At 46.7% G+C, this 14,299-nt stretch overlaps 2 protein-coding genes and 1 pseudogene across 34 annotated transcripts in view; all 3 read left to right on the top strand.

The window, feature by feature from the left end:
- The window catches only part of KDM4A (lysine demethylase 4A), a 55,708-nt gene extending 54,361 nt beyond the window's left edge, over positions 1-1,347 (top strand). For 3 of the 4 annotated variants that reach the window (XM_009251288.4, XM_009251292.4, XM_009251296.4), the window contains exon 22: positions 61-1,300. In XM_009251288.4, the coding sequence (XP_009249563.2) occupies positions 61-201 (141 nt within the window). In that variant the 3' untranslated portion in view covers positions 202-1,300. 4 annotated transcript variants of the gene reach the window in all.
- A 2,008-nt stretch (positions 1,348-3,355) lies between these two features.
- The window catches only part of ST3GAL3 (ST3 beta-galactoside alpha-2,3-sialyltransferase 3), a 226,825-nt gene continuing 215,881 nt past the window's right edge, over positions 3,356-14,299 (top strand). For 22 of the 30 annotated variants that reach the window (XR_008515381.2, XR_010135986.1, XR_010135985.1 and 19 more), the window contains exon 1: positions 3,387-3,523. The gene's annotated coding sequence lies outside the window, so the exon portion shown is untranslated. Of the gene's footprint in view, positions 3,524-3,646; positions 3,963-14,299 lie in introns of those variants that run through there. The other 8 variants (XM_024247713.3, XM_063712750.1, XM_063712753.1 and 5 more) reach the window with 8 other exon arrangements.
- Positions 12,316-12,401, top strand: LOC112131153 (U6 spliceosomal RNA; annotated as a pseudogene).

Here is a 14,299-nt window from a genome sequence, read left to right as displayed (position 1 = left end):
ATGCATCCCTTTGTATTGTTCCTGGGGTAGCTGACATTTGGCTTGCTTATTCTTCTATAGTCAGTAGCCTCAGACATGCGCTTCAATGAGATTTTCACAGAGAAAGAGGTTAAGCAAGAAAAGAAACGGCAACGAGTTATCAACTCAAGATACCGGGAAGATTATATTGAGCCTGCACTATACCGGGCCATCATGGAGTAGGTGCTTCCAGGGTCCAAGGGATTCTCAGCCATCCAGGCAAGAGCACTCTGGGTTCCACAGCACAGCAGACATGGAACTCTGAAGTCTCTGAAAGTGAAGTTGTAAAAAGAAAAGGAATGAAATAACCGACCCATCATCTTCTCACCCACCCTCATTGCATTCCGCTGTAGTGAAAGGACGAGCCATTTCTGGGCACGTGGCAGCAGTCGCTGATCTCCCAGCTGAGGGGCTGAGCACTGGAATGCTGTGGCTGCACTGGCCCCAGTCCATAGAGGGGTCAACTATGCTGGCTGGACTGGCTGCCTTGTTCCTGGCCTAGGACTTAGCTTCGTAACTATCACCTGCACCGACTAGGCTGAGGTGCTGGTACTTGCCCCAACCCCTACTTTTGTATTTATGTGTGTGTGTGTGTGCGTGCGTGCGTGCGTGTGTGTGTGTATGTTTGGTCTGGACCAGCTTCTGCCAGCCCCTGGCCTTTACTTTCTTCCTTGCCTATGCAGGGCAAACAAAATGTGAAATTCTGCCCTCAGCTGAGCTGAGTAAGGGCTCCTGGGGGTTGGCTGGAGATGGGTGTGGCATCTGTCCGGGCCTGGAACAGCCTCAAGACAGTGCTGGCAAAGCTGCAGTATTGAGATGCTAAGGAGCTGATGCCACCTTTGTCTTCCCCTAAAGGAGAACATGGGGATAACGTGTGTGTGCCCACAACACTCTAGGTGCAGAGCCCCTGTGGCAAAGTATTACAGGGTGTGGGTGGGGATTACCTTGAAGCGGGGATTTTAATGATGGAAGCAGGCAGAGCCTGGTGGGTGATTCTGTCAACAGAAAATTGCAATCATGCAGGGGCTGGGAGGGTTAGGATGAAAAAACTGGGGCCATTGGAGGCCCACTGTGGGTGGGAGGGAGCTGATTTTGGGGTGGAGGGTGGGACTAGAGGGCAATACTGAAGGGGTTAAACAGGTTGTTGCTCCTCAAGAATTTGTTTGCCTGGGCCCAGGATTGGAGGGCTTCACACCAATACCCTGTGTATACAAGAATCAGATTTATAATACTTCCCCTTTTTTGTTACGTATGAACACTATAAACCAAATTATTTTGAAAACTGGTGCATCACCTTGTCCTTAGCAATAAAATGTGTTGAGCAGAGGATTGGCTGTCTGCCCCAAGGAGCCCACGTGGCCCATGTCAGGCTGGGGGTGTATCTAGAGTCATAGGCTCTGGAGCGGGGCTGTGTATTTTAAGACAAATCAGTAAGGCAGTCCCTAGGAAGTTCCAGAGAGTGGGTCCTTTGCTTGTCAAGCTCTGTATTAGGCCAAGTATGGTGGGTCACGGGAACAGGGACACTTCTGGCTCTGAGCACCTCTTTGTTGTGCTTGCTGTGCCTTAGAGACGGGCAGGATGAGGTAAGAGGAAGCACCAGACCAATGAGTCCTCTCAACAGAGTATCTCTCACTGCTGCCCCATTTGATACATCTTTGTTGAACTGGCCTAAGTTCATGCCAGCATCTGTGTTCTATACAAATTGTGGAACCAGTGTGAAGGATGGGGTGCATTTTAGGTGCTTGAAAAGCAAGGGACTCAACCTCCAGTGGGATCCTCAGATTGCTCTCCGAGCTGTCTAGTTGGTGAGAAGCTTCCCTGGAGGAAGACCCAATCTCCTTTGGCTGGTGGTTCCCTGAGGTCAAAGTGGACAAGGATGGGGAACCATAGAGCAGGGAAGGGGGCAATGAATAGGTGCAGGACTTGGGTGCCCCGGAGCTGCACCGGCTGGCCCTTAAACAGCCAGGCACTTCCTGCGGCATGGCCCTGTCCAGGTGCAGGAGAGGCTTAGGTCAGCTCAGCTGCTCTGGATGCTTCCTTGTGTCCCTGGGGGTTGAGAGATGGTTGCTACTTGGTATCTCATTGTGGAGAAAGGGAGGTGCAGGAGGTGATCTTTTCTATGTCAGCGCCCTCCTGGGGCCCAGAGAGGGAAGTTGGCCTTTTTTTTTTTTTTTTTTGCCCACACTCCACTTGGGGATTCCCAGGGGATATAGCAAGGGAGGCTGGGCAGAACCAGGCCTTAGTGGATTGGTGAGAGAACACTAATCTATACATCTTTGGAAGAGAGGAACACTTCACCAGGCTTTTTACACAGGATCCCTACCTTTCTCGATGACCCCACTGCCTCCAGGGGTGGGCGCTGGGTTTAATCCCAGCAGTTTTTACTCAACAGCTGACCAGTTTTCCAGAAACTGCACTTTTTATTTTGGTCAACGTAATAACTCTTAGGAAACTGCAACTCAGGTGATCCAAATCACACAGACCGGCCCGTTCTCTCCCCTACTGGCTGCCTACGCAGTCGGGTCTACCTCAAGAGAACTGGCCCCAGCCAAAAGCGGCACCTCCCGGCCTGCCAGTCCCTTCCTGCCTTAGGCAGCTCCTCCCGGAAGCCTTTTTGTAGGGCAAACTGCGTTTCATTTGTAAGGTGGGGCCTTTGGATCCAAGGTTGCAGTTAAGACCACCCCGACTTTGTTGAGGAATTAAGTTTTAAATTCCGCCCCAGGCGGATAACACCAGGGCTCAGCCGCAGGAATGAAAAAGGAGTGGGAGGGCTGCAAAGTGTACGTGGGGCTTGGAGGCCCTGTGCCATGCGCAGACTAAAAATGTTCTACGAGTCTCTTAACGCCCACCCCCGTGCCCCCTTACCCACCAGGGCCCACAGAGGTCCAAAGCTTTCGGCCTCAGTGAGCGGAATGGGTACGCTCACGACCTGGAGGGCGAGATGAGATGTCCCTCGGCGTGAAGTGGCCGTGACTACCCTAGCACTTCGCGTTCCCCGCGCGGGCGACGGAACAGGCTCTCGAGGGGAGAGAGCCGTGCGTCCTCTAGGCCGTGAAGCCGGGGGAAGAGGGGTTCCTCTAGACAGCTCGATGTGCCTGGGAGAGATACCCACGCTGAACCTGCAAGCTGGGGTGCTCCACCAGCGCGAACCTCTCTTCCCGCACTCGCCGCAGCACTGGTCTAGTGGTAGGCGGGGTGGGCGGGACGGCAAATCCGCGGCTCCTGCGTCTATTGGGCTGCTCGGGGAAGCGCAGCTCCGCATTGGCCAGGCCCTCGCTCCGCCCGGCTTCCGCGAGCCCATTGGTCGCAGGCGCCCGACCGGGTCGCGGCCGCGCGCTCCGCCCGCCGCTGCGTCCTCACTATGGCGGCGCCCATGCAGCCCACCGCGTCGTGGGCGCCCGCCGGGGTCCCCCGCGGCTGTCGCCGCCGCCTACGCCGCCGCGTCCGCCTTCCTGCCCCGCGTCGGGCCGGGCGCCACCTCCCCCCTGCCTCCCTCTCCGCTGTGGTAAGGGCCTGCCCAGTGCGCTTCGGAGCGCGATGGCTGACCGCGAATAACGGTCGCCGCGCCGCCCCGCCCCTCCCCCGCCGGCCGCGGGTCCCGGGCTGGGCGGGGCGCGGAGCCCGCGCGCTAGTGCCCGGGAAGGCGGGGTCGGGGCACGGCCCAGTCGTCCTTCGGGCTGGGGGCCCGGTACCTGGATGACCTCTCCTGGGTGGGGGCCGCCGAGCCTGGGGGAAAGGCCGGCCGGACGCAGGCCAGGAGGTCTGAGGTCATCTCCGTGTGAAACCCCGCAGCGCTGCGCACCTTGGCGCAGAGCACGGACACCATCATTCGGGCCCTGCTGTGGGAAGAGGAAAGAAAAGTCCTGGGAGCGCCTGAGCGGGAATCGGCAGCGTATGGGTAGCGGTTGTCATTGCTTACTGCTATAGCGGGGGCCAGAACTGGGGTTAGTTTGATCGGCAAAGTACGCCTCTCTTGCTTCCTTTCCTTCTGGCACTTTGCCCCGTTGTGTCCTCGGTGCTTTTGCTTGCAAGAGAAAATATCTTAGGGAGGAGAGCAGGTTTGGTTAGGAGAGTGTCCCATGAACATTTTGGATTCCTTTTTACAACAATGTCCATTTTTATGATTCCTCAGTAATCCTCATTTTTGTTTATGTTTCCTTCACGTATGAGGAAGGAGTGAAACCTGATAACTGAATGTAATTAATTGAGGGAGGGACCAGTGAAGGCAGCTATTACCTCAGAAAGTAAAATACTCAAACTTTTCAGTGGATGTACTGTGAATTATAGATAGCTGGACATGAAGGTAGGAAAAAACTCATATTAGGTTACTAAGATAGTCCCCATGACAAATTAGTTGTTTCTAAGTCAGAATTATCTTGTAGAGATGATCACTGAAATGTTTGGTGTACTTTCAAGTCAACAGAGGATTAAAAGGAAGCTGGCACAGAAATTTATAACCAAATGATATTTTCAAATAATCTCTTAAGGCAATACAGCTCCTCCTATGATTAGAGATTCTTAACTCAAGGATATTTTGAGATATTAAGTGGTGAATCTCTCCATTTCACATGTCTGTCTAACCATGATTTAATAAAAATAAAATGTTAATGATGAAACAAGGCATTCATGTTCTCAGAGACTAACAGACTTTCTACCAATCAATGGAACGCCTCTTGAGTACGTATTTTATGCAAGGCATTGACTGAGGGAAAACTCAAAACCATTTAAGATAAGAAACTTGCTCTAATGGGCCTATAATATAGTTGAGGGAATAAAGCACGCACATGACAATGATAACTGTGATATGGTCTCTAGAATTCCAAGATGGTAGGTACTCTGAGAAACCGAGAAAAGGAGAAATCCATGTGTTCAAGGAAGGTTTCACAGGGAAGCTGAGGCTTGAATTGGGTCATGAAGAGTGGGTAGGCCTGGCTGGATGAAGAGGAAGAAGTGAGCAGATGAGAAAGTGAGGATGACAAAGGTGCAAGGGAACCTGAGATGCTCATGGGTGGTTCCAGGGGGTTTCTTAGCAGAAAAAGCAGGATATGAGGTTGCACAAAAGGTAGGTTGATGGCATAAATCTAAGAGGTACCTTTGTCCTGTGTGGTGCAAAGAGTAAACAAGTAATAGAATTTACTTCAAAGGAAGCTGGAGCTAACTATCAGGAATACAGTAACACTTAACTTGCCATTGTCACTTTTTCTTTTTTTTTTTTGAGACAGGGTCTCCCTCTGTCACCCATGCTGGAGTGCAGTGAACATGGCTCTCTGCAGCCTTGACTTTCTGGACTCAGGCGAGCCTCCCGCCTCAGCTTCCCAAGTAGCTGGGACCACAGGCAGGTGACCTGCAGAATTAAAAAAAAATTTTTTTGTAGAGACAGGGTCTTGCCATGTTGCCCAGGCTGGTCTTGAACTCCTGGGCTCAAGAAATCCTCCCACCTTGAGTTCGAGACCAGCCTAGCCAACATGATGAAACCCCGTCTGTACCAAAAAAGAAAATACAAAAAATTAGACAGGTGTGGTGGCAGGCGCCTGTAATCCCAGCTGCTCGGGAGGCTGAGGCAGGAGAATCGCTTGAACCCGGGAGGCGGAGGTTGCAGTGAGCAGAGATTGCGCCACTGCACTCCAGCCTGGGCAACAAGAGTGAAACTCGGTCAAAAAGAAGAAAGAAAGAAATCCTCCACCTCAGCCTCCCAAAGTGTTGGGAATATAGGCGTGAGCCACCACACCTAGCCCATTGTCGCTTTTCTGATCCACCTCAGCTACTTGGAATAACAGTTCTCTCAACCCGGAAGCTGCACCTCAAGTTTATTCTTACTTTTCTTCTTTTTTTCTCCTCTGTGTTTTTGGTTGGGTGCCAGGTCTTGTTGACCCTACTTCCACACTGTTTCTGGCATCTGCTTCTATTTTTGAGTCAGAGCCTCCGTCTGTCGCCCAGGCTGGAGTACAGTGGCCTCATCTCAGCTCACTGCAACCTCCACCACCTGGGTTAAAGTAATTCTCCTGTCTCAGCTTCCTGAGTAGCTGGGACGACGACAGGCACGTGCCACCACGCCTGGCTAATTTTTGTATTTTTAGTAGAGACGGGGTTTCACCATGTTGGCCAGGCTGATCTTGAACTCCTGATCTCAAGTGATCTGCCCACCTTAGCCTCCCAAAGTGCTGGGATTATAGGCGTGAGCCACCATACCCAGCCTGGCATCTGCTTCTTTTCACTCCTACTGTCATCACACTGATCTGGGGCCATTGGACCATTCCTGTGAATTACCACAGAAACCCCCTAACATTTTTTTCCTTCCATTTATCATGTGTATTGCCATCACTTCCAAGTTTGTCACTTCTCCAGCCAGGACTTTGAATGGCTCCCCATTATCTGTTGCGTTAGGCACACACCAGCCTGGCATGGGCAATATGGGCAAACTGATTTCTTGCCATTCTGTTATATTTTCCAGGTCAATGGAACTATTTGCTCTTTGTGCTTTGCTGTTTGTGCTCTGTATCTTTGCTCATGTTGGCTTTTTCTATCTTAAATAGTCTCCTTGACTTTAATTGTTCTTACGTATGTTTCAGGGCCATTTGATACGGAAGTTCCTTTCTGAAGCTTGTCTGTACTTTTTCTTCCCATCTAGATGAGATGTCTCTCTTCTTTAAGTTTAAGTTTAAACCACCATAACATTAGAGTCTGCCTTTTTGCGATAATTGCCTTAAATCCTGCTTCTACCCATAGTATAAGACTGAAGCTATTTCAAGACATAGACTGTCCTCTTCATCATCCAACTTTGTACATAGTAGGTACTTGGCAAATATATTTTATTTTGAAAATAGCTTTGAACCAGGATGGATGCAAAGATAATTCTTTATCCAAACAAAATGTTTGTCATTAAAATCTATAAATAAAGTTGTTTATGTGAGAGAATCCCTTACTGAGAGATCTGTATTGACATAGATAGCTTGGATTAGGCTGCACTAACAAAAACCTCAAGACTTCGGTGGCGTAACAGAACAAAACTTGACTTCTCATTTGTGTGACGTGTCCAGCATGAGTGTACAGGAAACTCTTCACAGTCACTCAGGAACTGAGGCTGATAGAAACTCCATCTTAATATGGTACTGCCATGACCATTTTGATTAAATGAAAAGATAGTGGTCAAGTGGACACTGGCTTTTCAAGTTTCTGTCCCACTATGGCACATGCCACTTTTATTCACATTTTCATTGGCCAAAGCAAGTCACATAGCCACGCTTAACTTTAAAGAAGGTTAGAGAATTTCAGTGTTAGCATATGTCTGGGAAGCAAGGAGCCAGAAATATTTCATGCATAGCACTAATGACTACTACCTCATCTGTGGTATCACAGCCCATTGAAGATTAGAGGTAGCACATCAGATGGGCTGCTAGAGACAAACATTGACAGTAGCAAGAAATAATAGCTCTAACCAGACATGGGGTAATGGTAGATTCAGAGTCAAAACTCTTAACAAGCACTTGTAAATACTCACAGGCCAAGGGTGTTGATACAAGGGCAATCTGTTGCATCCCAGTTATAACACAGTCATTCCTGAGGAATGTCTTTTACAAAACTTACTATGTTACAGCATTCTTAGTAACAAATACAGCAATGGTTCTGAGATAGCAAAAAATAAAAGTTAAATTATATTCAGGGTATTCAATTTATAAGAAATCGGGAAATGTGTAATAATTTTAGGTGCATTTTCACTCAAATAGTTAAAATTAAAAAATAATCTTAGTTTAACCTTATTGGTTTAATTGAACCTAGCAAACTTGGTATTTGGGGAAGAGGTTTCACTTTTGACAGACAATAGAAACAGTGCTGGTTGGAGCCCTGGTTCAGGAGACGAAGATTTGGGTTCAGATCTTGGCTCTTCCACTGTTAATGGTTGTCTGACATTAAGCAGGAATCTTATTTTTGAGCCTAAGTTTCCTCATCAGTGAAATGCATGGGGCAGTTGTGAGAATTAAACAAGTCAGTTCATGTAAAGTGCTTTGCAGAGCACGTGGTTCACAGTAAGTACTCATGATCACAGTGCTTCTAACCAGCTGCAGCAAGGTTAGAAGAAACTTGAGAAATCAGGTAAGGAGCCCTCAGAAATACAGGTAGAAGGGTTACCTTGGATTTCCCCACCTTTTTTCTCCCTTGGACAGCATCCCTACGATCTCTTATTTTTACATTTTTCATATTTTATGTGAGTGTATACATTTCTGTCTCTCCTACAGACCAGGTGCTCTCATCATTCCACAAATGTGTACTGAACATGAGCTCTGCCAGGCTCTGTGCTAGGTGGTGGCTTGATAGGTATGAAGGACATGTCCCTGGCCTCAAAGAGCCTCCAGTCTAGTAGGACCAGAAGCAAGTAAAGAATACATTATAACCAGAAGAAGCAGAATACATTATAACAAGGGCTGTGGTTAAGGGTCTTGTGGGATCTTCTAAAAGCACACCTGATATCGTGGGGAATATGAGTAGTGGTTTTCTAGAGAAGTTCACATCTGACCTACATCTTGAAAAATCAGTAGTTATTAGCTGGGTAGATATGGGTTTAAAAGGCTTTTCACACAGGCAACAATGTGTGCTGTGGCCTAGAAGCAAAGAATGTGGCTACATCCTAAAGACACTGGTGTGGCAGGAGTATGGAGCCTGTTTGGGGAGTGTGGGAAATGAGGCTGCAGAAATCGGTCAAGAATAGATTGTGAAGGTCTTTGTGAGTTATGAAGTTAGAGCTTTATCCTGAAGGTGATTAGGTGCCACTGAAGGATTTGAAGATAGAAAGTGACTACTTTGTCAGCTTCGCCTTTCAGGAACATCACTGTGTGGAAGAGGCAGAATAGTGAATAGCTATTTCCCTCACGTGGGGAGTGCTGAGGTTTGCAGCCATAGTACCAGGCCTACTACACAAGAGTCATAGAATACTTAGGCAGGATGAAGGTTAGAATGAGGTAAGACTGGACGGAAGGATAGTTACGCTGCTGCAACAAGTGAGGGGCATGTCTGTGTGCTTCCTAGGGCTAGATGAGCAGCAGACCAGGATTTCAATCGTAGCCTCACCAGTTTCTATTGTGTCACCTTGGATAGGCTTCAGAATCTCATGTCTTCTTGGTTTTCAAATTTGGAAAATGAGGACAAAAATTCCTACCTTGCCAGGTTGCTCTGAGGATTGGAGGGAATAGGTGTAAAAAGCCTGGTCTTGTGCTATTAGTAGATATATACAAATAATAGTTTAATAATAAAAACAGTTATAATATTTCTAATCTTTAGTATATTACCTGGTTCATGGTAGGTGATCACTAGTCTTAAATCTCACTACCTAAAGATGCCAACGTTGTGGGATTTTTTTTTTTTTTTTTTTTTTTTTTTAGAAAAGTCCTCACTCTGTCATCCAGGCTGGAGTGCACTGGCATGATATGATCACGATTCACTGCAGCCTCAACCTCCCAGGCTCAGGTGGTCCTCCCACCTCAGCCTCCCAAATAGCTGGTACCACAGGCACTCACGCACCACCACGCCCAGCTAATTTTTTGTGTTTTTTATAGAGACATGGTTTCACCATATTGCCCACGCTGGTCTCGAGTTCTTGGGCTCAAGTGATCTGTCCAGCTCTGCCTCCCGAAGTGCTGGGTTTACACGCATGAACCACCACGCCCAGCCACGTTGTGGTTTTATTTATGCATTGATTTTGGTCTTACTGACAAGGATATGCATTTTAAGTGACGGATGATGCTGGGCTGGGAGTGTTAGGCATAAGGGAATTACTCTGAGATCAAAAAGAGACGGTTGATAAGAATGCCATACGGGCCGGGTGTAGTAGCTCATACATATGATCCCAGCACTTTGGGAGGCCGAGATGGGTGGATTATCTGAGGTTAGGAGTTCGAGGCCAGCCTGGCCAATGTGTTGAAACCCCGTCTCCATTAAAAATATAAAAAGTAGCCGGGCATGGTGGCAGGCACCTGTAATCCCAGCTACTCAGGAGGCTGAGGCAGGAGAATCGCTTGAACCCGGGAGGTGGAGGTTGCAGTGAGCCGAGATCGTGCCACTGCACTCCAGCCTGGGTGACAAGAGAGGTAAATTCCATCTCAAAAAAAAAAAAAAAGAATACCATACAAATTTAAACATTGTTGCCAGGCGCGGTGGCTCATGCCTGTAATCCTAGCACTTTGGGAGGCCGAGGTGGGTGGATTGCCTGAGTTCAGGAGTTCGAGAACAGCCTGGGCAACACGGTGAAACCCCGTCTCTACTAAAATACAAAAAAAAATTAGCTGGGCATGGCAGCGTGCACCTGTAGTCCCAGCTACTCTGGAGGCTGAGGCAGGAGAATTGCTTGAACCTGGGAGGTGGAGGTTGCAGTGAGCCAAGATCACGCCACTTCATTCCACCCTGGGTGACAGAGCGAGACTCCATCTCCAAAAATAAAAAATTTAAACATTGTTTAAATGCCAGCAGTTTATATGGCATTTAGCTATTCCCAACCCTTTCTCAGAAGTGACACAAGTGTGTGTGACCATAATATACTCACTAGATGGGGTTGCTAAAACATACACACTTCTCCTCGGCCTGTCATTGCTGACTTCTTCCCCCTGAAATTTTGCTCCTCGTCAGTCATCTTCTGATGATTTTTTAAAAGATGATAATGGAAGTTTAATTCATATTTATTTTCCATTAGATTCTTTATCTGATCATCCTGGCTTGACATGAGTTCCTCCTCTCTCAACTTCTGTAGAACTTAATTTATGTTACTCTGATGAAATGTCATCTACTGCCTTGGTCCATTATTTGTCTATATATCATAAATTTCCTCTTCCTTGATGTCAGTTTTTCTTGCAAAGTAACTGAAAGGTGGAATGTTTATGTATTTTTAACACAGCTTAAAAACTCACTGAACCCTTTTGTTTGGAATATGTTAAATCAGGAAATTCTGTTACTGAGGATTTAAAGTATGTAGCAGTTGTTCTCTTTGGTTTCAGGATTCCCTTAAAGTTTAAAAATTATTGAGTATTCCCAAATAACTTTCATGTTTGTGAGTATTGTCTGTCGATATTTAATGTTTTAAAAATCACTGAGTACAAACAAAAAATGATAAAAAATGTTCATGGCTGTGTGCGGTGGCTCACGCCTATAATCCCAGCACTTTGGGAGGCTGAAGTAGGGGGATCACTTGAGCTCAGGAGTTTGAGACCAGCCTGGGCAACAAAGTGAAACCCCATATCTACCAAAAATGCAAAAAAAATTAGCCAGGCGTGGTAGCACATGCCTCTGGTACCCCAGAGGTGTACTCCCCAGAGGTGGGAGGATTGCCTAAGCCTGGGAGGCAGAGTTTGCAGTGAGCCGAGATCATGCCATTACACTCCAGCCTGGGAGACAGAGTGAGACTCTGTCTAAAAAAAAAAAAAAAAAAGTTCAGCCTGGGTAACATAGTGAGACTACATCTCTTCAAAAAAATTAAAAAATTAGCCAAGCATGGTGGCACATCCCTGTAGTCCCAGCTACTAGGGAGGCTGACAGCAGGATTGCTTGAGCCTAGGAGATTGAGGCTGCACTGAGCTGTGATCATGGTACTGCACTTCAGCATGGGTGACAGAGTGAGACCCTGTCTCAAAAATCACAGTAACCCACAAGCATGCATACTGTTAACTGTGAGAAGAATCGTGGTCACCTCATCATGTTATGTAACCTCTAGAAAACTGCTGGACCCTCATAAGAGAACGAGAGTGAACAAGGCAAAGAATGTCTTAGAATTATTGTGAAAATAGTTCTAAACTCGTGGACCCCCTAAAAGCGTCTTGGGGACCCTTAAGGGTCCTTGGACTACACTTTGAGAACTGCTGGTATATAGATACGAGTTTTTGTGGGACTTTTATATTCTTTTGGTAGCAACATAAGGATGGAAACATTAAAAACGTCTATTTTCAAAATGCACTCAACAGTTTTCTTTAAAAAACAGCTAGTTTCTAGCCTCTGATAATATTAATGGCAAAAACCACAATTACTTTTGCACCAACCAAAATAGATGTTTATCTTGGAAGGGCAGCTGTGTGTATTTTTGGAGTATCTGCTAGGTGCCATACTGCTTACATTTGCCATCCCAGGAAAAGGTCACCAAACTGAGAACAACAACATTTTTGTAGAAGAAAAATATATAACTGCTCTTTAAGTTCTAGAACTCTTATAAGCACTTGGTGACATGATAACTGGAAAACTTTTTCGTGGTGCAGGTTTCAGAGTTTCTCGCTGTCTCATTGTCAAGTTTAGTTATGATCCTATTTAAAAGATCCTATTACGGGCTTGCTTTGGCAGCACGTATACTAAAATTGGAACGATACAGAGAAGATTAGGATGACACACAAATTTATGAAGTGTTCCATAAAAAAACCTTTTTAACATCCAATTTTTACGGAACTAACCATATTGATGTCATCTGTACTGCATGAACCGTACTACATTAGGACGTGAATGAGTGAATGGCGGTACCACACGCTCTACGCTGTGGAATTTTCACACTTCCTGAGGAGTCTTCCTGAACCTCATGTGCCACAGACATCTGACTTAGGGACTGCGTGAGGAGGCCGGTGTCCATGAAATTAAATACCAGAGAAGTTTATAAATAGGAGGTGTGGTGTTTTTCTTCCAATACCCTGCTGAATCACTTTGAGTTCCCTTCGAGGTATACATCCCGTACATCCCCTCTTTGAGGGCAAATGGCCTGGGCTGTTATAATGGCCTCTTCTCACTCTGTGCTTAGCCTTCTCCAGTCTTATCCATATTGCTACACGAGCAGCCTTTCTAAAACATAGATTTATGTCATTTGTCTATGTACGTGGTTCCTCATTGCCAGTGGGATAAATTTCAGACTCCTTAGCGTGGCTTATAATCCCTCTCCTGCCCTTCTGCTTCAGCTTCCCAGAGTCAGTTTAATTCAGGCAAAGCCTCTGAAGCTTTTCCTGAGCCTCCCAGACAGTTATTAACTGCCATAATCTCATAACATCTGTTCCTTGTTTATTCCATAACTGCACGCATCACCCTGCTCCTTGAGGGCAGGCACCACTCCTTGTGTGCCCGCTGCTTTACTCAGGTGTGTAATAATGGCTTTTGCTGGGACTGATAAGATGGCATAGCTGCTAGCATAGTTCCAGCATAGTTACTTTGCAATAGTCCAGCATAGTTTTTCTAAAATATGTTTTTCCTTTCTAAAAAAATATATGAGCAGATAAATAATATGGAACTACTGCATAGGCCTAAAACATGTAAAGTCTCAGAAATAATAGCAAGGAAAGGGAACATTAATATTTTCTTTTTCTCTTCTTTTTTTTTTGAGATGGGGCCTTGCTCTGTTGCTTAGGCTGGAGTGCAGGGGTGCAGTTACGGCTACTGCAGCCTTGACCTCCTGGGCTTAAGTGATCCTCCCACCTTAGCCTCCTGAATTGCTGGGATTACAGGTGCACGCTAGTATGCCCTGGTAATTTTTTTTTTTTCTTTTGTGTTTTTTTTTGTAGTGATGAGATTTTGCCATGTTGCCCAGGCTGGTCCCAAACTCCTGAACTCAAGTCATAGGCCCAACTTAGCCTCCCAAAGTATTGGGATTACAGGCGTGAGCCCCCATGCCCGGCCTATATTTTCTAATGATGTATTTTACACATACAAGAACAGAACAAATAATTATACCTATCATTATTATTATTATTTTTTAAATGAGATGGAGTTTCACTCTTGTTGCCCAGGCTGGAGTGCAATGGCACGACCTTGGCTTACTGCAACCTCCACCTCCCGGGTTCAAGCGATTCTCCTGCCTCAGCCTCCGGAGTAGCTGGGGTTACAGGCATGTGCCACCGCTCCCGGCTAATTTTTGTATTTTTAGTAGAGACAGGGTTTCTCCATGTTGCTCAGGCTGGTCTTGAACTCTGGACCTCAGGTGATCCACCCGCCTCGGCCTCCCAAAGTGTTGGGATTAGAGACGTGAGCCACCATGCCTGGCCCTATCATTAAATCTTTTTTTTTTTTTTTGAGATGGAGTCTCGCTCTGTCACCCAGGCTAGAGTGCAGTGGCGCGATCTCGGCTCACTGCAAGTTACCCCTCCTGGGTTCACACCGTTCTCCTGCCTCAGCCTCCCGAGTAGCTGGGATTATAGGCGCCCGCCACCATGCCCGGCTAATTTTTTGTATTTTTAGTAGAGATGGGGTTTCACCATGTTAGCCAGGATGGTCTCGATCTGCCGACCTTGTGATCCGCCTGCCTCGGCCTCTCAAAGTGCTGGGATTACATGCGTGAGCC

The sequence above is a fragment of the Pongo abelii genome, chromosome 1 (assembly GCF_028885655.2).
Source record: "Pongo abelii isolate AG06213 chromosome 1, NHGRI_mPonAbe1-v2.0_pri, whole genome shotgun sequence".
Taxonomy (NCBI): Eukaryota; Metazoa; Chordata; class Mammalia; order Primates; family Hominidae; genus Pongo; species Pongo abelii.
Note: the sequence above shows the minus strand (reverse complement) of the source record. Positions and strands in the feature narration are given on the sequence as shown.